This window comes from Nansenia antarctica, assembly GCF_963989245.1.
Source record: "Nansenia antarctica genome assembly, chromosome: 15".
NCBI classification, from domain to species: Eukaryota; Metazoa; Chordata; class Actinopteri; order Argentiniformes; family Microstomatidae; genus Nansenia; species Nansenia antarctica.
Window position 1 is genome coordinate 6,535,677 of NC_137685.1, and position 25,060 is coordinate 6,560,736.

The window sequence follows — 25,060 nt, forward strand, 5'->3', positions numbered from 1 at the left end:
AGGTTCCATCTCACAAAACATAATGGAATGTAAAAACTTTGACGCTCAATATCTCTGAACTACCCTAAACGGAGATAGAACCTTCGAATTCTAAGCTCACGAAATATAATAATACTTTTCGGATGAAACACGGTGGATCTATGTGTCATGCTTTCATATCACCTTCAGACTACGGCCAGACTGTGGCCTTGGAGTTTTGATAACTGATAGTTGAATCAGGAAGTTAAGTGTCTGATATTCGGAACTGACGCTGAGCGAAACCTGAGGAAAAATGCTCGAAATTCAATTTGAAGGGATGAAGTTATCCCTTGACAGAATATTCTGACCTCACTGTGGCCTGTCGGCTGTTCTGCCCACTACTACCGCTATACAGTAGCCAACAACGTTGGCACTAGCTTCCAACAACGGGCGAGAAAACGACAGAGACAGAGCAATCTTAATCATCCAATTGGCACTCCTCATGACTGTCTGACCTACCCAGATGTCTGTCTAGGCCGGAGTAGCCACAGGTGACATAGCGTGATCTTAGAGTTATAAGGTTCTATCTCCGTTTCGGGTAGTTCAGAGATATTGAGCGTCAAAGTTTTTACATTCTATTATGTTTTATGAGATGGAACCTTTGTATTTGATTAATTACTAACAAAAAAATGTCAACATTTTTAAAATAACACCACACAGGCATTAATAAACACCTAATGGATCAGATTATGCAAAAAACTCAATTTTGACAAAAATGGAGATAGAACCTTATAATTCTAACGTCATGATGTTCTGGAAGCTTCTGTTCCTGCTCCTCACGGGGACGCTAGCTCTGTGCTAACCGCTACAGCTTAATGTCGATCACAGAAGTGGGGCCTTATGTGGACAAATGGATAAAGCCAGCTTAGTATCCAGTCTTTCTCATAACACCTTTGATTGGATGTTTTGATTTGATTAGGAGATTAAGAGAGAAAAACCCCTGAGAAACAGAAACCTCATCAACCTCATCAACCGACACAGCATATTCACAAAGGGTGTGACTGACTACCCACAAAATGGGTACGGCTGTGGGGCGGCTGTGGCGCAGGAGGTAGAGCTGCCGTCTAATGATCGCAAGGTCGGCAGATCGGCGGTTCGATCCCCGGCTGGCCATATGTCGAAGTGTCCTTGGACAAGACACTGAACCCCCGAATTGCTCCCAGTGAGCGGGCCGGCGCCTTGCGTGGTAGCTTGCCGCCATTGGTGTGTGAATGTGTGTGTGAATGGATGAAAGAGAGGCCGTTGTAAAGCGCTTTGGATAAAGGCGCTAATATAAGTCAGTCATTTTAAAATGAATCAGCAGGACTGATGCCTGACTGAAGACAAGTCTTGGCCATCTCGTCAGAAGCAGAACTTTGTCGTAACGCTCCAGAGTGGGAAGTGTAATTAGCATGGCTAGCAGACCAACACCCCTGAGGGAGGAGGGGAGAAACACTGGCCAGTTAAGAGTGTTAGGGCCCTATTATGCACTTCTTAACTTGCCGTCTTAAGTCTTAATTAAGACGCACCGCCAGGTTAAGACCTACCGCCACCCTTATTATGCGCTTCATACGCGCTACTGCTATTATGCAGGTGTCGCTAGGCGCCCACACATAAGACGTAAGACTCCCGTGCATATATTATTCATTGTGGGAGTGTTCATATGTTAATGAAGTGCGCTAGGCGCCCCTGCTATTATGCGATCTGACTTTGCGCCTAGCGCTAAGAAGTGGTTTGAAAAGTTCTTAGGCGCTAGACTTCATGCACGTTTTGAAACACGAGCGCGCCTCCGCGGTTTGCGCATGCGCGCCGACCGACTTCTTAAGAAGTGGGTCAGTGCGCATGCGCAAACCGCGGAGGCGCGCTCGTGTTTCAAAACGTGCATGAAGAGCGCCTATGAACTGCATAATAGCATAGTGCTTATGACTTAACGCAGCCGGTTCTTAAAGGGAATGGCACCTGGCACGCTGATTGGGTTGATTGAGAAGACGCCCAAAACACACCCATGACTAATTTCTGGGCTTAGCGCCGGGTCTTAGGCGCCCACTACCGCACGCATAATAGCAAAGTGGCCTTGACCACGCCTCCACGTCTTAAGTTTAGATCTACCGCCTCGTCTTATTGCTTAAGACTTATGAAGTGCATAATAGGGCCCTTAGTAATCTCTGGGAGCCTGCAGAGAAGAGGGCTGCAGAGGGCCTGGGCAGTGCCAAGGTTGTGACCTGCCCCTGCTTCTCTTTGTGTTCACTAACTAACACACTTCCCCTGTTCCCCCCAGGGCTGCCACATCCAGCTCAGAGCCCTGCACGGCACGCAGACCCTAAGCTCAGAACACACCTCCACTCTGGACCATTCCATCCCTCTCTCTCCTCGTTCTCTCCCTTCTTTCGGAGCAAATCGTCTGTTGGCCGGGCTACAGCGAAAACAAACAAACAAACTGCATGGCAAAATGAATAAAAAAAGAATGCTATGTTTTTGCTTTTCATTTGGACAACAAGGGTTCTTCTGTCCTACGAGGAGGGCAGTCGGCCCAGTGTTATATAAGAGGCAGAAATGCGATGCGTCTGTTGATAAGCCGCTGATATGTTTTCGATTCACACAGCACTATACAGGACAAGATCCAGTAACCAAGCGCATTTGTCTTTGCCAAAAAAGAAAGAAAAAGGAACCTGACTGTCATTGTTAAACGAGCCGCTGTTTTCATGTCGTGCAAGCTCCTTGGAGAAAAAGAGAGGAAAAGCCCTAATAATAAAGACCCTGCCTATATCTTTATTGTATTTTACCTTTACCTTTTCTTTTTACTGTTTTCCCCTGCTTTTATATTCATTCTATGCTTATATATGTTTTTATATTCACTTTATGTTCTTATTCCTGTTGCAAAGCACTTTGAGCTGCATTTCTTGTATGAAAGGTGCTATATAAATAAAGCTTTACTTACTTACTTACTTACTTACTATAGGTTTCAGATACCCTGTGCTTCCAAAGACTCCAAGGCAACCCAGCATAACACATGTTTAAGAGTTAGAGGAAATTGGACCATTATGACAAAATCGTTCTATAAACTAATAAGCTTCACCCTCAACAGGGTGGCAACTCCAGTAGGCGGGAGGATCAGGAATCCTCTACAACACAAGTCTCACAGTGACTCATGGCCGTAATTCCCCTGTGAAACCCTCTCTAACACACACAACCACACTTCAGTGAGAAACTCTTCCATGGGGTTTGGCAACCACCAAAACAAACAGATGGCCTTGCAAAACACGAACCAAAAACTGACTAGGGTGTAAAGCCAAGACTCTCTCTGTGAGGTTAGCGGAGTGCTGAGTTGCCGTAGCAACCCCTCGCTGGCTGGGCATGGGGAGGCAGCCAGGCGTTTGACTGGCTCTGAGCTTGGACCTCTCCCAGTAGACGATTAGTTCCTTCTCTGCCTCCACTTCCTACTCTCCTTCTGGGCCCAGTCTACCCCTCCCTCTCTCCTTTGTTCCCCCTGTTCTGCTCCTCTCACCTGGGCACTGTGGAGGCACTACTCAGCCTCTGTGAGTCGTAGCAGGCCCAAACACGAGAGCTCCAACATAACTGTTCATCAGACTTTTTGCCGATGTTTTGTCTGACGTTGAATCGCACCCACACAGGTACAACTGTGGACCAACAGCTACTCACTAGTGCCATTTCTCTCACTCTGTATTTTCAATTCGTTTACAGTAACGCAGTTATTTTAATGATCTTCGGCTAACTGCTATGTGGGCTAACTGCTTCCATGGCTTGAGGTGTGCTCGTCATTTGAGACCTCATTTGCTAACAAAAAAAACAATAGGAGTGATAGAGTATGGCCCTGTAGGAACTGGTTAGTTGTTGCAAGCAAGTGGTTGCCTAGTGGTGATTTTAAGATTAACTGTGTGTACCCTGGCTAAATGTAAGGGGTATGGTATGTGGACGGTGGGGGGGGCGTGCAGGGAATATCCCATATTTTCGGGAAAATATCCCTTTATTTTCCCTTATTTTTGGGAAAATATCCCTTTATTTTCAAATCACTTCAAATTAACTCTGACTTGGTTGGAAGTTACTTTGAGGTGATATTTCTGATAAATATTGAACTTTTCTTTATATCTCCAATGGCTCCAACGGATTCAAGGTTCTCCTGGCCCATACTGTAAACCTCCTGTGTGGTAGGGGACCATTTGACTATATGTTGACAAAAGTGTGGTGGCCTGGGAAAACCCGTCGGATGTCGCTGCCGTTCGTTTGTGGCAAAGAGCAAAAATAGATGGAAATCGCGATTTTGGCGATTTTTATATTATGTGGTATTCTAGTATTTTGAACTCCATACTACATTATGGTGAATAAACATTTTAAGAAAACAAAAGAGAAAGTACTTATTTTTATGTTTTTGTGGTGGGTAGTTTGCTTTGCATCACAAGCAGACAAACGAGACCGGCCGATCTGCATAGGCTCCTCCCCCGACCCGGAGGAGAAAGGAGTCGGGGGCAGCATGGACGCATTTATCATCTTTCACTTATTTTGACATGATACATTAAAATGCTCATAACTTTTTAAAATAAAGGGCTATCTCAGTCATTCAACCAGTTATGAATAGCTGAGAACTTAAAAATGAAAATGTCAAAATGCCACCATGTGAAGGGTTTTCCCAGGCCACCACACAAATATTGCACTAACCCTTTGATGAAAGCACAGGTGGGTATACCTGCTGGGCATTGCTGCGACGGTGCCAGTGGGCTGCAGTGACTGCAGGGTCGTCAGCCGGGAGCCACCCTTCACTGATGTTTCGCTCCTTTAATCCCGGAACATCTCAAGGTGGTGGAGCAGTGACGGGGACGTCTCCCTGCCACTCCCTGCAGCCAGCCCTAGGATCCTCCTTTCCCCCACGCCTTGTCCTTTCTTCTGAGCCAGAGCCAGAAGCTCCCTTGTTCAGCCTCCTCCGCCAGGTCTTTGAGCGCCTTTCTCAGCTTGGATCCTGTGATCCCCAGCGACCTCAGGAGCCACTGTGTAGATGTTCCTGTATAGCCTCTGCACCCAACTTCCACAGGATAGGTGACTGCCCTCCACCCTGCTTGCGAGCACGCAGCTGCCAAGTCTGTGTACTTTTCCTTCTTTCTCTCGAAGGCAGCCTCCATCCCCTCTTCCCATGGAACGGTCAGCTCCGCCATGATGACTGTCCTCATCGGGGTAGACCAGAGTACGACATCTGGCCGAAGGGAGGTTGATGTGATCTCGTGTGGGAACTTCAGCTGTCGATCGAGGTCAGCTCTCATGTTCCACTCTCCTCCAGGAGACAGGAGGGACCACTGCTTCGTGCTGCTGCCCTGACTTTCTCCCCCTTGCCGGACAAACTGGATCCGCTGCTGTGATGTGACTGGGCTGCTCTTGTTTGATTCCAGTCTGCGTGCTTCCAGAATTTCCGCTAGTTTGCGCAGCACCCGGTCGTGCCGCCATCTGTACCGACCCTGCGTCAGTCCCGCCTTGCATCCAGAGAGGATGTGTCGCAAGTTTGGGTTGTTGGCGTTGCAGAGTTGGCAGGTCTCCTCTGTGCCGTACCAGAGGTGCAGGTTCCGGGAACTGGGAAGGGTGTCATAGGTGGCCCTGATCGAGAAGCTCAGCCTTGCTTGGGGCAGCCTCCACATATCCTTCCATGTGATGGCTCTGTTGATCACAGCCTCCCACGTTGTCCACCTTCCTTGCTGTTGTTGGCCCACGGCTCTGATTTTGTAGCACTCCTCTTCGATCTTTACGACTTCGGAGATCACTAGATCTTTCCTTTCCTTCCTCGTTGCCTTGGACCACATCTTGGGTGCTGATCCCCATCCACATAACACATACAAAACAATCACAAATCCAATTGATTTACTACAGAAAAGAGCTATACGAATTATAAACAGAGCTGCCTATCAAGAACCAACTAACAAATTATTCATAAACACCTATGATCTCAAATTTAAAGAATTGGTGGACTTCAAAATGGCACAAGTAATGTATAAAGTAAAAAATAAGATGCTTCCAGACTGTATCCAGAGACTATTTCAAGTTAGACAGAGTAATTACGAACTCAGAGGAATATGTATGTTTATGAAAACAAAGATTAGAACAAATGAAAAACAAAGATGTATAACAGTTAAAGGAGTTAATTTATGGAATACTTTTGAAAAGGAAATGAAAATGTGTAGTACACTAAAAGGATAAAAAAAATTATTTAAAAATAAGATGATTAACAAGTATAAAACAGAGGTTTAAATATAGTTTTTGTTTGGTATTTTTTGAACTTTTTGTTGACATGCGTAAGTGACATTTTGTTTATAAAAGTTTCAATGTTTTGATTATGCATTCATGGGGGGACATGCATACATGTAACAAGGGTAGGCGCAATAAGCCACGGCTTCGGCCTACACCTTTTTGGTCCTGGTGTTATGAATTGTGACTGTGTACATTTTTTATTTTTTTATTTTTTATATCTGTATTGTGAATTGCATAGGGGACCAAAAAAAATAAACATTCTCAATCAATCCAAAACCAGTCCTGCCTGGCTGCAGCACCCCGACGATCTCCTGGTGTTTCAAGCGATTGATGGCCTGGTCAACTGCCTGCGTGGCATCCCACTTGCGTCCTGTGCGAACCTGGGCCTTGCTGTGTTGGACAAACGGGTCGGGTGAGTCTCTCAGCTCGAACACGAGTCTCACCTTCTCCTGTTTATAGCCCAGGCTGATGGATTTCAGTGGGAGCTTCAGTGTGGTTCTTCCAAACAGCGCTGTATTAGTGAGGCAGCGGGGAAGGCCCAGCCACTTGCGGATGTAGTTGTTGGCTTTTGCGTCCAACTTCAGCACTGTTGTTAAAGTGATGTCACACAACTTCAGGGGCCACATGAGACGTTGGTATAAGGTGAACTGGTAACACCACACCTTGAATTTCCCTGGTAGGAGGCTTTGGTCGATCTTATTCAGGCCGTCCAAGAGCTGGGAAGTGACAGAAGAAGCCATGGGCTTGTCAGAAAGGTCAGCCGTGTAAAGCCTTCCGAGGCTTCGCACAGGATGGTCCACTAGCAGCGGGATCTTCTCGCCATCCACTGAGAAAGAGATGTTGTCATTCCGGACTCCTTTCCTGATTGAGAGACTGCGGGACTTAGTTGGTTTTATCCTCATCCGGGCCCATGTTAGGAGCTCCTCAAACCTCTTCAGAAGTCTCGCTGTGCACGCTGCTGTCTGAAGGAGTGTGGTGACATCATCCATATAGCTCCGTAGGGCTGGGAGTCGCAGACCTGACTGGGATCTGATTCCTCTGACCATCTGTCTTCCGCCGATTAGGATGATCTCAAACGCTGCTGTGAAAAGGATGGGGGAGATCGAACAACCCATCGCTATCCCTTTCTCCAGCCGGTGCCAACATATTGAGAACTCCTGGGTTGTGTAGCATACATGGAAGTTGTTAAAGTAGGTTGCTAGTAGGCTCTGGATGCACGGTGGTATGTGGAAGAATTTGAGGGCAAAGTGGATGAGCTGGTGGGGAACAGACCCATATGCATTTGCAAGGTCCAGCCAAACGACGTGCAGGTCTGATTTGCTCCGCTTCGCTGTCTGGATCTGTTCCCAGATCATAGCCGAATGCTCCACGCAGCCAGGAAATCCTGGGACGTCTGCCTTCTGACAGCTGGTGTTGATGTAATTGTTTGCCAGGAGGTAGCTGGTCATGCGCTTTGCCATCACTGAGAAGAAAATCTTCCCCTCCACATTCAATAAGGCTATGCCTCTGAATTGGCTGATGTCATGGGAGTCTTTCTCTTTCGGGATGAAGGTAGTGACTGCTCTGCTCCATGCTGAAGGGATGGATTCTGTTTTCCAGGCAATGCCCATTAGTCTCCACAAAAGCTTCAGGGTCATTGGGCAGTTCTTGTATACCCTATAGGAGACGCCATTTGGTCTGGGTGCAGATGCAGCTCTCGCATGCTCCACCACCTGCTTAACTTCAGACCATCTGTGGTGAGTGGTGTCAAACTGAGAAGAGGGCTCGGGTGGGAGCGGTACGTGCCCTGGGGAACCAAGGGGACTCTCCTTTTGGCTGTCACTGAGCTGGTCCTTGATGTGTTCCTCCAGCTCCTGCTCGGTGGTCTGCAGCTTCCCCGATTTCGTCTCCTCAAGCAAACCCCGGGCGTACTTGAACGGGTCCCGGAAGAAGTTCGTCCTTGCCTTTTCTTTGTTGCTTCTACGTTTCCTGATCCTTTCAGCTCGCCTCAGGTGGGTGAGTCTGGTTCTGATCTGACTCCAGAGGTTCTGCAAGCCCTCCTTCTCCTCTTCCTCAGCTCTCCTCCATGCCTTCCGCAAACGTCGCCGCTCCTTTACCAGCTTGAGGATTTCTCTCTCCCGTCTCCCGCTCTGCCTAGGAACGGTCCTCCTCTGAGGCATCTCTCCAAATCTTCCCTTGCCTTCCTCATAGATGATATGGCCGAAGATGTTCAGCTTGGACGTTGTGCTGCCTCTTAGACTGTTCTGGAGGGTGGTATGTAAGCTTTCGTCGAAGCTTCTCCATGAATCCTTGTCGCTGGCCTTTGGCCACTTGATCTTGGGTTTCCGGTCTGGCTTCTCTGGGGTTTCTTTGGTGGATTCTCTACCTGACGTTCTGCTCTGATGCTCCTGTTGTGGGTCATGCAGATGTGGTTGCAAATCCTGCTGGGGAGGCTGTTCTTGCTCTCTCTCACCGGATGCAATGGTGGGATCAGTAGCACTGTGGTGCTCAACCTGGCTCTGATTCCTCCTTGTCTGACCTGCTGGCGCAGTGCAAGCTTGCATCTGGTAGCTGCCGCCGCATTTTGTCCTCCCCTGGTGGATCCGCAGGCCCAAGTAGGTTGTTACTTTGGACCACCCACAGCTGCATTCTCTCAGGATCCTTTGATCGTTAGTCGTTGCCGTTCCAGTCGTTACCGTGTTATCTGTCCTGATTGGTCCATCTTCCATCCCGCCTCTCGGTGGACCGCCGGGTTGTTTTTTCCTTATTCTGCTTGTAGTTAGTTTGGGGAGTCCCTGTAGCAAGGCTACAAGGACGTGTTTAAAGGGTAACTAGCCCCGCCACCCCCGGTGCAGTCTTTCCTGCCGCCAGCCAGACTTCCCTGGCAGCCCACCAGTCTTTCCTGGATGCCAACTGCTCTTTTCTCAGTAGTCACTGGCAAGCCAGATTAGATAGATGAAAGCACAGGTGGGTATACCTGCTGGGCATTGCTGCCTGTCGCACCTCCGACGGTGCCAGTGGGCTGACTGCAGGGTCGTCAGCCGGGAGCCACCCTTCACTGATGTTTCGCTCCTGAGATTTACTTGTTTTGATTCCAACCATGTTTTCTTAGCCATTTTCTTCTAGTCTTATTGTCCAGAGCAGCCTTGAGGCTTGGCATGCAAGACTCTCCTCCTCTCTACAGTCTACCAATATACACCTGACCTGAGTGAACCCACTCTCCTGGATGACCGTGAATATACACCTGACCTGAGTGAATATACACCTGACCTGAGTGAATATACTCCTGACCTGAGTGAATATACTCCTGACCTGAGTGAATATACTCCTGACCTGAGTGAATATACTCCTGACCTGAGTGAATATACTCCTGACCTGAGTGAATATACTCCTGACCTGAGTGAACTCACTCACCTGGATGACCGTGTTCCCTCCCTCTAGCAAGGCGGTGGCCAATAGGATGCTCTCGTGGAAGATGCAGTCGCTGGTGGCGTTCATGATGAGGTCGATGACCAGGTCGGACGCCCCCTCCTTGTCCAGGTGGCACTGGACCTCTGCCAGGCACAACTCCGCTCGACCCGCCGCCCCTGAATTCACCACTAGGGGGAGGGACGGGGAAGGAGGCGTTAGGGCAAGCAGCAATAACACCTAAGAACAGACTGTGACTGGGGAAACACAACACCACGTCGCCACAACGACAATCTGTTTGCCTCCTTCTCAGAAGGCAGGAAGCTTCCATCTCAATCACTGACTCACTGCATAATCAGCTCATTATCAGGGTTCCTACAAGTTTCAACAAGTCAAATTTAAGACCTTTTTAGACCTTTTTTAGGCTTTGAATACAATTTTAGACCTATTTGCGACACCATGTGATAGCTTTTTGTCATCCTCGAGGTGATGAAATTAGGGATTTCACTGCCATACAGACAAAAAAGGGAGCGAATTGGCATTTTTTTGCTAAATAGATCCTTTCAGGATCTCATTTTTAAGACCTAGCACCTAATTTTTAGACAGAATAACTGAAATGTAAGACCTTTTTAGGCCTTGTAAATCGGATCGCTGGATTTGAGTCTTTAAGGCTTTTTAAGACCCGCGCGGGAACCCTGATTATAAGGTAACACGATTTAGCCTGATGGTAGAACGCTAGAAACTACAGGGATCATCATGACATCTCTGCATTCAGAGGGTTTATTCCCTGGCCACGGCTAGTCTCCTCCTCTCATACTGCTGCCTCCTCTAGACACTCTGTGTGATAATGGTACCCAGAGGATTGCTCTGTGTGTGTGTGTGTGTGTGTGTGTGTGTGTGTGTGTGTGAACAGGTGTGTCCGCAGCCAATTCTAATCTGGAGGCCTCTCTCCGGTCGCCAGGCAACAGCACAACCTGGTTTAGCCTGAGTAGAGGGGCTTGTATGCTGATGAAGGGAAGCGCAGTTCCAAGGGCTTAATGGAGGACAAGGGCAGGACCGTGAACAGGAACTTATTCCCTTATCCCCCCTAGAGCACTGGAAACGAGTGACGACATCACTGTGATTAGGGGTCGGGGCTCTTCGACACGAGGGAATAACAAGTCGATACCTCAGGGATTAGAGTTTGAAGTTGTATCATCCACAGACAGACACAGACACGTACACACACATACACACAAACACACACCTGTCGGAGGCTTCGCCTGTACTCCAGTCACAGGACTAACAGGGCCGCTGCTGAAGGTTGTCAGACTGTCTCTTCTCGCTCCGGGCTTCATGTCCCCATAGTAACGATTCACCAGGATCTGCCTCAGAGCTTCCCCCTAAAATAACGAGCAGAGGTCAGGTGACGAAGACGACAGATGCCTTCTGATCACAAGTTAAGGGGTACATCAGGAATCCCTGAACATGATGCATTCTGAAGTTGGACTTTTGACTAACAATTCAGACCATCTTCCTCTGCGACCTCTGACCTCTTGACTGATGCCCTTGCTGAGTGGGCTTGGTCAAAGAGCACCGTGTGTCTCAGAGACCTGACAGAAGTTAAGGGGTACATCAGGAATCCCAGGAATCAGTGTAATTGTGTCATCTCTGTAGTAGTAGGGCTAAGAATCTAATATGAGAACATACTGTATGTGATAACCCACCGACACTGTGGGGTGTACCAGTTGCACACCGTGAAGAACATTCTAGAACAATGACGTAGGCATTATTATTTTTTTAGGTGAAGCTTGTCTTTGTTATCGTTGTTGACTCGTTTAACAGGTAATGCTGAACATGATGCATTCTGAACTTTGACTTTTACTCTAACAATTCAGACCATCTTCCTCTGCGACCTCTGACCTCTTGACTGATGCCCTTGCTGAGTGGGCGTGGTCAAAGAGCATCGTGTGTCCCAGAGACCTGACCCCCTCTCATATCTCATAGCACCCTGATGTCTGCGATGCTCATCACTGGTCGACCACCACTCCATGAGTCAGTGGTGCATAGCCATGGTTGTCCTTTGCATGAATCAATCTGCAATTGAAATGATCTATTTCCAGCCTCTCTGAATGGACCACCTCACGTTGACACATATCAATATCTCTAGTCCTCCTGTACAGTAACCCACTGCTCCCCCATACCCAGTGGCCAGTTAGTAGGGGAGACCCAGTGAGGGTGGGTGGTGGTGGGTGGGCATGCTGTGGTAGCAGGGCGGCTTTGGGGAGTGGATCAGGACAGCCAGTCGAGAGAAAGAGAGCGAGACAGCGAGTAGGGGGGGACCCCAGGACACACTGGACCACGGCATCAGACTCCACTGGACTGTATACCTACCCGTCTTTGATCCTCCAGTAACTTCAGGGGCTGGTTGGGGTCAAGCTCCTGAGGGTGAGGTGAGGTTAGCAGAAAGCACGTTTTAAAAAGAAAAAGGAAAAGGAAAAAAAAGGAAATTTGGAAAAGAAAAGAAAGAAAAGGGGGGTGTTAATACAGTGCAAATTAGTCACTTTCCTGACATGCAGGGAATGATGACGTCATGCAGTTAACAGAGGGAGGTGGTTGTGTAGGGGACGGGGGTGAAGTGGGGTAGGAATGTGATCATGTGAGGCTTAAAATCTACCAACATTTTAAGCAGTGGTTAGAGAAAAAGAAATGAAATAAAGTAAGGGCTTGCTGATGGAAAAAACCTTATTCGAACACCCTTCATTAAGTTTACGTTCCAATATCACTTTAGCGATGAGACCACGCGTCACACTCGTTATCATTTCACACAAATGATTTCAAATCAACAAACTGTTGAGTGACTCCCCTCATAACTTGGGGGGGTCAAATGGAACCACGTTAATTAAATAAGCCCAACGACAGGCTGCCAAGGGGGAGAAACCCAAGCCAGGAGAAAAGCGCTCTCCCTCTCCAGGTTACATAAGGGAGCCAGTGCGCTACCGACACAGTGTAAGCCCATGTTCCCGTCTGCCATGGAAAAACACCCAGTTCCGATTCGCCCAAAAAACCCAGAGGAAAGGTCAAGAAACTGGAATTCTCTCAAAAACCCAAGGGTGGGTGGATGGGTGGATGGATGGATGGATGAACAGAGGGCGGGAGGGATGGATGGATGAATGGAGGGAGGAACAGACAGGGGTCAGTTCACAGCATAATTAAAGGTTCGCTAGGGAGGAGAATTTGGCACGTGTCCGTGTTTTAATGAGTGGGCCCTGCAGAAGGGAAATATCATTGGGGAAGAAATGGGCTCTTTCCATCTAAACGAGTGGGGGGGGGGGGCGATGATTAAAACTGAGGAGGTCTGGAATGAAACGTGACTACGGCGTAGAGAACAGACAGACAGACGGATGATCTGAAACCGCCCATATTGGAGCGCAGAAGGGCCAATATGGGCTTGAACACACCTCTGCAGGGACTTCAGGTTCAAGAGGAGGAGCCAGCTGATTGGAGATAAAAAGGTGGGGGGTTAGTCAAGGTTATTGGTGATTGGTTGTTGCCGTTCAGGACCCCCAACAGAGCAGCACCCTACCTGGTCAACCTGACTACAGTAGCCTACAGGCATCTCTCAGGACACCTCCCTCTCAGTGCCAACTAACAGAGTAGGGCAGGCCCATGCCAGCTTCTCCAAGGACCTGCCTGGTTGCAGTTGATTGGTCGTGGCCAGTCATGTGGCCCAACAGTAAAAAAAAAGTGCATGACTCAAAGGCAGCCAGAGTGAATACAGCAGGACGACAAACATGCTCTCGTCTAATGAATCTGCACCTGATGATGGTGTAACGAATAACTATTCATATCATTATATTGTGTTGATATGCTTAATAATGCCATCATTGGGTTCGGCCATATTGTGCATCAAAAGGTATTAGCCTAGCAGGTGTACACATCAACATGAGCACAATGAACTACAGGCAACACCACCTATTCTAGAAGGAGTACCGTTAGCCTTACAGTACGCAAGGAAGCTTAAGTGGTATGGGATGTACTAACACTGTGGGAAGGACTGGAGCAAACCTAGAATCAATAACCACATTTCAGTATGAGGACATGAGTGACGTGTTTCTACAATTTTTCTTTCATACATGCCCACTCAAATCGGCATGTATTTTATATTTAATACAAAATAGCGGTGAAATTGGTGTGAAATTGGTGTGTATAAATATAATAAACGTATATTTTATTTATAAGACTCACAATCCTTATAGTGCTGTTTTGGAGTAATTTCTCTAGTGTGTGTGTGTGTGTGTGTGTGTGTGTGTGTGTGTGTGTGTGTGTGTGTGTGATTGGCGTAAGCAGGGAAAAATTACATTGGGTGAAAGGGCCGAAATGTTCCTGCCCGACGAATTCTGCTTAGCAACAGGTGGCGAACAAAATATTAAACGCCAATGACATTAAACATGGCCTGATGGGACGGGAAATAATTCAGTCGGTCTACTGTACGTCTGTCGCTAATGCTAACTAGCTAACAATGAATCGTGTAGATTATTTGTTGACCGTGCAGTCTAAAACGGTGCTAAATGACCACGATGAATCGGTAGCAAATGTTCAGTGAAGAGCTCTGTTTTGACCCAAATAAAGCACTTTCTAATCTGGTGTTGTGGTCGAGCACTGGCCATGACCTATTTGACATACATGTGTTTACAAGAACATGCACACAATTGAGATACTAGAAAACTTAGCATATGTACGTTTTAAAAACATCAGTGCAGCTAGAGATGGCAGCAAAGCACAAAACCACATGCACAAAACCACCGTTATGTTTTGTGATAGTGATGTGATACAAAACTGCCCCTCCAGAAATGCCAGGACAAAATCACCACAGCTTTCAGATAATCGCTTAGCGGCATGGAGCTACTGTCATTAGTGATGCTTTGGATGCATAATACTACGTGCAAATGGAAAAAAAACAAAGAACAAAAAACTAAAAACTAGTCTTTGGAGAGCCAGAAGTTACACATGGAAATGGTGCAAAGTGAAAACCCAGAACCAGACCACACGGAGGTTCTCTCTACCTCAGTAACCAAGTCACGCTGTGTTTGGCTGAGTAATTGTGAGACTAGACAAGAATCTCCCCTTATCAGGACCCTCGTCTGTTTCCGTACAACATTCATTTCCACAGGAAAACCGATGATGCATGCAAACAAGTCTGCAACTACAAGTTGAGTTGCATTTCATGTACGAAAGGCGCTATATAAATAAAGCTTTACTTACTTACAAGCAAACCTCTCTAACTCAAAATCCTCTCAACTTATAACTTCTCTGCTAATTCTATTACACACAAATCTATTTTTAGGGCATTTCTGCCTTATTGGAATAGAGACATTAGAGATTGACAGGAAGGACGAGTGAGAGAGAGGAGGGATGACATGCAACATTATGTCGAGGGTCGGAATCGACCCAGGAACCTTGCAATAACGCGGTATGCGCATTAGTGTGCCATTTCTGATACACTTCTACGTCACTGTGGTACTTTCAAGTTAAACTTGAGGGGTGGTGTGTGACTATTAGCAATTACCTCATCTTGTCTTACCACATTTTATGCTTTTAAAACTGAATCTGAACCCCCGAGCCGCCCATGCTTTTCCCATGTAGAACAGCTGGCATGCCAATGGGAAACAGCTGGACTAAAGACAGCCAACTAGCAGTTCCACATGTCAGTTTCTTCCAAAGCTGTATGGCAAAAACTGTGACGGCAATTTCTGAGTGTGAGCATACAGAGGCGGCTGAATCACTACGTATCTGAGAAACAGGGCAAGAAAGATAAGGTCATCTCGTCGTGAAAAAACTGTAAGAAGTACCACATTTCAGCAGTGGAAAGATGAGAAGATTCATCGGTGGAATTTCCACCTGTCTCAGAGTCTGGCGGAGGCCCGTTTCAGGGGGTCTGGGTGGTGTCAGAATCACACCCTCCTTCTTGGTGTTATTATTACATAACCTGGCCGCTCTCCTAGTGACAGTGACTGTGTTATCAGCACCCCAGCAACACCCCTCCCTACAACATGTCTCCCTTTACAACCCTACATCCGCTGATCTGCCAGAACGGTCGATTCCAAGCCAGAGAATGTCGGAGGAGAAAAGAGAGACATGCAGATAAGGGAGAGAAAGAAAGACAAAACAGGCCTGACGTTACAACATCAGAGGTATTCCTTGTAGCAGTGGCAGGTCTGAAACAGTTAACAGGTGTGGGGTTGTGAGAGCCTGCACACCTCTGCCCACCCACCCCCTCCCTCCCTCCCTCCCCCCCACCGACTCCCCACGGCTACTTCCTTGCCCGAGCCGCCCAGTGTGCGAGGCGCTGCCACTGTCTCTCAATAAACAGCTCTGCCACACTTTTATTGGCAATTACTGCTGAAGGTCACACATCAGTGGAGCCTGAATTCCAAGTAAAAAAAAAAAAGGGAAAAACGCTACCTCTTATGTAACCTGCTGCCTGAGAGCTGGCTGGAGCCCAAGAACCAGGGCAGCACGGAGGCAAGTCAAGTGGGATAGGACTGAACGTGCCCAGAGAAAAGCAGACAGCGCCCCCTGTTGGGGGGATGAGAGACCGCTCAGGGTCTCTCCTCACCTCATACAGAGGAGCACTGACGAGGAACCCTGGACAAGGGGCAGACTGCAGACATAAGCACCGGGGGGGAATGGAAGAGAGAGAAGGTCTACGGAAGGAAAAAGAACAGGGAGGGAATAAGACAAAACACGCGCGCGCGAGAGAGAAGAAAGTAAAGAGAGAGAGAGAGAGTAAAAGATAAAGATAAAGAAAGAGAAGAGAGTAAAGATAGAAAACGAGCAGAGAAAGAGAGAGAGGAGAGAGAGATAACACGCATGGCTGTAGTGTGCTGAGGGGTAATGAAGCGACTAGGTTCAGCTGGCACGGACGGACACACTGGGAGAGGGAGGTGAAAGACACACACGCGGCAGACAGCCAGCCCGCTGTGCTCTCCCCCTGTATACATCATCTCCATTACATAACCCTGGCGTAGACCGTATGGCCTAAACCTAAAGCCATATTATCTCTGCAAGCCTCGTTACGTCACAACACACACACACACACACACACACGCGCACGCACGCACGCACGCGCACACACACACACACACACACGCACACACGCGCGCACGCACGCGCACGCACGCACACACACACACACACACACCCTCCCAGGAAAAAAGGGAGGATGTAGCGTAGCAGTGTGCTCTCCTGTAACAGAGGCCAGAGAGGACACTACTGGGGGTTATGTAACAGCGCACAGCTAACAGCCCCGGAGCGCTAGCCAGCTACTGCTGTTCACAGCTTACACACACACACATACACCTACACACACACACACACACACACACACACACACACACACACACACTCCTGCAGAGGGGAAATATGGGTTTGGCTCTAGGACACCGTGTCCCACAGGGAGGCCCCCGGGGTCCACGCACGTGCGGCAGGCATGAGTGTCTGGTGTATGTAGGCGTGTGTGTGTGTGTAGGTGTGTGTGTGTGTGTGTAGGTGTGTGTGTAGGTGTATGTGTGTGTGTGTGTGTGTGCGTGTGTGCGTGTGTGTGCGTGTGTGTGTGTGCGGCACGTGCGGCAGGCATGAGTGTGGAGTGTATGTAGGTGTATGTGTGTGTGTGTGTATGTAGGTGTATGTGTGTGTGTATGTAGGTGTATGTGTGTGTGTGTGTGTGTCTATGTATGTGTGTGTGTGTGTAGGTGTGTGTGTGTGTGTATGTGTGAGTGTGTGTGTGTGTGTGTGTGTATGTAGGTGTGTGTGTGTGTGTGTGTGTGTGGGTGGGTGTACATTCTTCAAACATTGTGAATGAGGAGGGGCCATTCAGGCAACAAAGAGTCAGTGTCTCTGTTCACTCCTGTTTTTAGGATGGGAGGCAGCTGGGGATTTCCATGGCTCAGATACACACGGAGGGAGGGAGGGAGGGAGGGAGGGAGGGAGAGATGTGACTTCCTGGTCCACTGCTATCTGTGTTTACCTCTCCCTCTTCTGTGTCTCGCCCGCTCGCTTGTTTGCTCCAATTCTTACTGTACCTAATCTTGTCCACATGTGCTTGTGTACATTTCACCTAAATCAGGTGCGGTCAGTTGTAACTAAACAATATTGAGATACATAAAATGTACAGTGCTGTTAATAAAATAAATCAGAGAAAAACTGATTAAAAAACACATGACTGTGTGGTACCATACTCTGGCCTCTGTGGTGGTAACGAAGGAAATGTGAGCAAATCATCAGTGGTGGTGTTAACGTGTTGACGCTAATAAAGGGAACTAATCAAATCTGTACAGCCTCCAGGAACAGCAAACACTTCTGAGTAGTGGGCGGTGCCATATGATATCAGTCATCAGTCAGCATGTGTTGCCATGCTGGCCGATCCCACATGGTACTGCACCCCCCCCCCCCACCCCCACCCACACCACTCCCATCCCGCCAGTCTCTGGAAGTCCCCTCGCCCACTCAGATATAGGAGGGGAATGTCAATGTCCACTTCCTCTAGACCAGATGGAAACACACTTGTCAGTGTACATACTGTACACATACAGTAGCATGCACAGCCATGCACACAAACCACCGATGTCCTAAGGCGGGAGGGTGGATCTGGTTTCCAGTGCTACATTTATGGGATAGCTCCCGCTATATATACTCACACCTGCTCTGGATGATGATGGTGAAGAGAGCTTAGGAGGAGCATTCTGTCCCTGAACACCCCGCACACACACTTTATCATCACTCCCCCCTCCCCCTCGCCCTCCCCCGCCCTCCATCCCTAGATAGAACCAATTCCCGACCCCACCCAAACACAACACTACTCCTTAATCTGAGTCTCGGATCTGTGTTGAAATAGTAGTGAATTACACTCCTAAACTACGCACATTCCAATGTTGTTTTGCAGTTAAAAGCATAAAACACCTCTACCTTTCCCATTGAGAGGTTGTGTGAAGGGATTCTACAGCATAGAAGCACTGCATTTGAATGGGCAATCCACATTATGTGTCAGGTGGCTGACAGTGCTTGGAACATGCAAACATTATGGTCCGGAATTGATCTGAACAAGGGGTGCTACTGTTCTGTATCCCCCCCCCACAGAAATTCCAAGGGCCAGTTATTGAATAATTTTTGCCACACCACAACACAGCCCAGACTACTGCAGAGTCTGTATAAAAATAATAATAATAATAATAATAAAAAAGTTCTGAGTGGTGGACTTCCAGATTCAACCAGGGACCAGCTATTGAGATATAGAAATATAGGATCGAAATGTATTTATTTATAGACTGGGTAGTGTAATGCTGAGTATGGTCACCTGGCATTTACTGTGCGTGGTCCGCCATGACTGTGCTGTACAGTACGTACATTGTTTCTTAGCTTCCAAAATTCCCAAATTCAAGTCACACACAGGGTGTTGGCTAAAGAGCTACCTCCTATCTAGTATAACAGCAGTGCTACCACTACTGAAGGCACACGACAACCAGCGGTTGAACTACAAGCAGATGACTGGTAGGATACAGACACATAGGTAAGCATGGTAACATCAGAGTTTTGCATGCTAGCATTCAAATACAGTACTGTGTACACGTACACATGGAGTCTAGCGGGACCTCTTACAGGTACATGAGAGAGAGGATAGGGACAAGCTGTCAGCACAGAAGGACACAGGACTAGCACACAAGCACATCTACGTCACAAGGTGTACTCAAAAGAGGGGCCACAAAAGAAATAAGGAAAAATTGATCAACCTCAGCCACCACACCCATCTCATCATCAAAGGCAATCAGCTGGAAGGGAAGTATAGAGGTAGAGTTAGTAGAGCTGGGTTAACAAGGAAATGGGTTGGAAACATACAGTAGGTCATACATTCATTTAGTCAGTTAGTAAACACACTGAAGTTCTAGTTATTTCAAAGCAACGGTCAGTATCAACAGCAAATAAAGCAGAATTTATAATCAAGGCCAATTTTTTTTATCAGAGATTAGTACATGGAGTCATTGATGGCCCATACATGGTGTATTAAATGGTAAATGGTAAATGGTAAATGGACTGCACTTATATAGCGCCTTTATCCAAAGCGCTTTACAACGGCCTCTCATTCACCCATTCACACACCAATGGCGGCAAGCTACCATGCAAGGCGCCGGCCCGCTCACTGGGAGCAATTTGGGGTTCAGTGTCTTGCCCAAGGACACTTCGACATTTGGCCAGCCGGGGCTCGAACCGCCGATCTGCCAACCTTGCGATCATTAGACGGCGGATCTACCTCCTGAGCCACAGCCGCCCCATGTATTAGTGTGGGTGAAGTTAGAGCATGCTAGTGCAGTTATTATGTGTTTGCGGTGCTCTATATCTAGTCTCTCGTGCGTAAAACACAGACCAACCTCCAGAGGACACATCTTGAGGAGTCCTCGAGACGCCATGTTTCAAATCCAAACTGACAACTGATTTCATCAAGCAGAAGCTCAGCGAGATACACGAGTGGGGCAGGAAAGAACGTCCATCTAAGCTCTTTTAACCCTTGAACCCTTTTCATTTCAACTCGGCAAAGAGCTACGGTACGTTATTAGCAGGCCTGAGGCCTCTTCAAACCACATGTAAGAGAAACTCAGGGGGGGAGCGTGAGGTGAGGTGTAGGGAGAGAGGATCGCTGCAGTAAGAGGTACCTTCTCACTAAAGCCACGGTCTATGGTCATCATCTTCCTCAGGGTCTGCAGCACCTTGATACACAGATTCTCTTCTTGCTCTTCCAGCAGGTGCTTGGTGTGTTTGATCAGTCTGGTCACAGAGGAGAGAGAGAGAGAGAGAGAGGGGAACAGACAGATAGATCACGTATACTATTGGTGTATCTACTTAAGACTTATTTTGGCAGTTAAGTCGATTGAGAACATAGTAGTACAGTAGACGGCGGACCCTATGTCCAGAGCTCTGTCCTCCCTGGAGGACATGTGTTGCACATGTGTTGTCTCAGAGAGGGGATGTGCAGTACATGTGTGTGTGTGTGTTTCATGTGTGTGTTTTTATTTTGTTTGTAGTGAAGCGATTTGATTTCAAACCCTGATCTATGAGATTGTGACTGCTCACTAGTCACTGTTGTTGCCAAAGCTTTGTTTACAAGACAGAAGTTATGCTTGATCAGGGTATATACAGGAATCTTGAGGTTCATTTCAATACCTTTCTAAGACTTTTTAAAGACCTTGTCAATATTTTTCCAGACCTCACCGCCACTTCGAGCTGTAAAAGCGTTTACATCAGTGACACCTTTAACTTAACAGTTTTAGTTTGCAATAGACTAAACCACTATCATACAACAGAATTTCCGGTTCATCTTTGTTTTTTAATAAAACTAATAAATTCACAAACTTTTACCAAACGTTTTTAGGACTCAAACTCTTTGGACAGAGTCTAATTCAGAAAAATACCTACAAAATACAAGACCTCATAAAATCGTGAAAATACTTTTTAATACTTATTAAGGGTCTTGATTTTGCCAAAATTGATTTATCAACTCTTAATACTTTTCAAGACACCGCGGATACCCTGTTGATAGACTTGGTTCATTAATTGGGATAATTCAATAATTGCGATGAAGGTTTGGCCTCATGTGTGTTACATGTCAATCATGTACAGTATATTTAGATCATTATGGTAATACCGACGATAGTGGCCTTTCAGTCCAAATGATCATTTCAGTTTGTCTCGGTCAAAGGACCTCCTCTGGACCAGGAGGGGCCTCTCACTCTCATGTCTTGTGCTGTCACTTGTCAGTGTGGTTAATCACTGTGAGCTGGTGTACAGTAAGCTCACAGGTTACTCCACATATTAATCCACCCAGCCCTTAGTGGAGGCTAATCCTTCAGCCGGCACCTACTCAAAGAGGCCAGACATAGGCTGTAATCCAGTCTCAACACGTGTGTGTGTGTGTGTGTGTGTGTGTGTGTGTGTGTGTGTGTGTGTGTGTGTGTGTGTGTGCAGGCATGTGTGCATGGGAGGACATATGAAAACAAAAAACTGGGACACCGCTTAGCCTGTTGACGATGGCACAACCCCCCCCAACGTGTGTTCTGTTACTGTACACTTACAGTACAGACGATAGGTGTGAGCCTCTAGTTAAAATGTTGGGGACAGCGACATACGAGGCGTTCAAAACTGAGCCGTTATTCGGAGGCCAAACTGACATTTACAGCAGCTAAATCACGGTACGCTAATCTTCAAAAGGGTTCTTCCAACTGCCAGGGTTCCTACAAGTTTCAAAAAGTCCAATTTAAGACCCTTTTAGACCTTTTATAGACCTCTTTGAATAGAATTTTAGACCTATTCACGACACCGTATGATAGCTTTTTGTCATCCTCGAGGTGATGAAATTAGGGATTTCACTGCCATACAGACAAAAAAGGAAGCGAATTGGAATTTTTTGGGTTCCAGCTTGGTTAATTTCCACGTAAATAGATGTGGTCGGACTGATTTCCTTGCAGGATCTCATTTTTAAGACGTAGCACCTAATTTTTAGACCGAATGACTGACATTTGGGACCTAGTTGGATTGCTGGATTTTAGACTTAAAAGGCTTTTTTAAGACCAGCGCGGGAACCCTGAACTGCTGCACAAAAGGTTGCTCGATCTAAAATAAAATAAAAAACACACACGAAAACTTCTGCTTTCGTTCATGGGACACAGCACACGACGCTGCTGGTTAACTCGTCAGGGAGGTGTTGATGGAGCAGCCTAGGGCTGGGTTCAAAAAAATCAATTTCCCGATTCTGAATCGATCTTCATTAAATGAGCGATTATCGATTCATAAATCCCGAGATCGATTTTTTTTTTTTTTTTTTTTTTTCCGCAGCTTCAACCCGCAACGAGATCTCGTGGCCAGATCTCGCGCTACAAGAATTTATCATATCTCACGCAACGTGAGGTCTCAACCCTAAAATCTAAAAACATGGCGATGGCAGGGACACTCAAGTCACCACCAGGCTTAAAGTCAGATGTCTGGGTGCATTTTGGATTTAAAAAATGTGACGATAGAGATGAGCTGGACAAAAGCAAAGTCATATGTAAATAAAAAGTACATTCATGAAACTGCTTTGGAGTCAATTCATTGATATGTTTAACAATGCTACATGTTATAGGGTTCCTTGAACCATTTATAGCATTAGTTCGGAGAATCTCTTTCATATTCAAGCAAAAAATGTATATTGTAACTAGATCGAATCGGAATCGAATCGAATCGTGAATCGAATCGAATCGGGAGCTGTGAATCGGAATCGAATCGTTTTGGGAAATCAGTGGCGATACCCAGCCCTACACACAACGCTGCTGGTTAACTCATCAGGGAGGTGTTGACGGAGCAGCCATACTTGGAGATGAAGCCCCCGCTCTCACACTTCCTGCGGGCGTCTGTCTGCTCAGGGAAGAGCAGCTCTGGGCGGTGCAGGACGTCCACCAGGACAGACAGCTCGGCCTGGACCAACGGACGCAGGCGGCCCTCCAGGGCAGACACTATGTCCTGCAGAAGGGAGCATAGGACCACTCAGGGAGGCACAGGCCAGGAAGACGATTCGGTTGTTAAGTCTGACGTCACTTCGTGACGTTTAGCAATTTCCGGGTCCAAACCAAAAATTCCCCGCATCAGAGTACCAGTGTACTAAAGCGGTAGAATGACAGTTCAATCGTTTTTTAGACTCGGATCTATTCATACAACAACATACAGCACTTTCCCGTTTTTCCCATATCGTCAGCGTCTTTGAGCCTCGGAAAAGCGCTATACAAATATAATGAATTATTATTATTACTGCAGCATTTCGAAGAGAGCGCCTCAGCCAACGTTGGACCCGGAAACACGTCACGACTTAACAACCGAAAAGACTTAGCATTCAATTCAGCTCAGGCTCAACTTGGGTGGTGAGTGACACTAGATTGGACGCCTAAATATCCTCTCAGGTGTGTGCTCCAATTGGAGTGTATGTGATTAGGGGGCCTGGATACATTTGATTTCATTCCTGTTCGCTCTTAAGATTCTGAAGCACAATGAAAAAAACCCTACAGGGTGAACTTTGACCAGACTATCTTCGACAGCTCCCACAGCTAATGTGCAAAAGCAGAACCGGGCGTGGTACACCATGGTTTACCGAGAAAACTCCCCATCCAAAACAAACCAGCATAACGTATCACCCACGCTCCTCATCCATCTGAGTAACAGAGTTATGACCAATGGCAGGGAAATGCAAATCGCTCGCTGTTGCACCACAACATCTGCTGGTGTTGACACAGTCGTGTGTGGGAGTGAGAGAGGGAGTGAGAGAGAGAAAGAAAGAGAGGGATGAAGGAAGGAAGGGAGGGAGGGATGCTACTACAGTTACTGTACATCACGGTGAGTTTAAAAGACATTGCGACACGACATTTGAAACTTCACGCTCGAGAAAAACTGCACGTACACCAGGATCAATTTCTAGGGAACTGTAGAACTTAGCCATGAATAGAGCTCCGAAACAGTTGACTGAAACCTATTGAAGGCGTTGTGTTGAGTCACCTGTAGCCTCTCTATGATGTTCCGGTAGTCTCTACCGGTGGTCACGGTGGAGTCCTTTCTGGAGACGTTGGTCTTGGCGGAGAGTCTCCAGTTGAGGATGGTCTTCTGCACCACGTTGTTGGATTTGACAAACAGGTTGTTGACCTGGCTGTCCAGGTCCACCGGGATGGCGATGGCTCTGCTCTTGGCTGGCGGAGAAACGGCGAGAGGATAGTGAAGTGGAGCACTAGTATGCCTTTGACACAAGGTGATAATAATAATAATAACAATAATAATAATAATAATAACTTTATTTGTATAGCGCTTTTCCTGCAAACGTTGCAGCTCAAAGTGCTTTAATCATTATATAATCTTAATTTAATTATTTAGTCATTTAAAGGCAATATTAAAAAGATGGGTTATGTAAACTGGCAGTGCATTCCACAATTTGGGTGCATAAAATGAGAATGCAGCGTGACCCGTCACCAAATCTCTTCTGATGCTTCTAGAATATATGTGGATTTAGCGTAGGTCAACGGGAAAACATTTGTACTTAAGCTTTTGTTTTAGAACGTTGGATAGTAGCTGTGGCAATAGAGGAAACCAGGAAACGTTTAACACACGTGTCTCAAAGCTACAAATCAGAGGTGGACAGCTAGTACAGTATTAGTTCTCCTTCTTAGAGATTAGATGTCTTACCCACGTCAGAGAGCACCTTGATACAGGCCTCCACTGAGGCCTTCTGGGTGGGTGTGAGCCAGTTACAGTGGTACACCCTGAACACCCCCTGTAAGAGCTGCACAAACACCGGCTGACGAGTCTGGGAGAGGAAATCGGAGATATGGGAAAAGAGAAAGAGAGGGAAAAGGGAAAGATAGAAAACAGAGACACAAAGGATAGAGAA

The 25,060-nt window shown here is 47.0% G+C and overlaps 1 protein-coding gene across 1 annotated transcript in view; it reads right to left on the reverse strand.

Moving 5' to 3' along the window:
• The window catches only part of itpr1b (inositol 1,4,5-trisphosphate receptor, type 1b), a gene marked incomplete at its 5' end in the record, with an annotated part of 117,872 nt that overhangs the window by 47,612 nt on the left and 45,200 nt on the right, over positions 1–25,060 (reverse strand). Inside the window, 8 exons of the mRNA XM_080545715.1 lie at positions 9,637–9,870; positions 10,908–11,012; positions 12,004–12,057; positions 19,407–19,436; positions 20,316–20,427; positions 23,006–23,154; positions 24,178–24,365; positions 24,856–24,976. Of these exons, the coding sequence (XP_080401841.1) occupies positions 9,637–9,870; positions 10,908–11,012; positions 12,004–12,057; positions 19,407–19,436; positions 20,316–20,427; positions 23,006–23,154; positions 24,178–24,365; positions 24,856–24,976 (993 nt within the window). The remainder of the gene's footprint in view (positions 1–9,636; positions 9,871–10,907; positions 11,013–12,003; positions 12,058–19,406; positions 19,437–20,315; positions 20,428–23,005; positions 23,155–24,177; positions 24,366–24,855; positions 24,977–25,060) is intronic.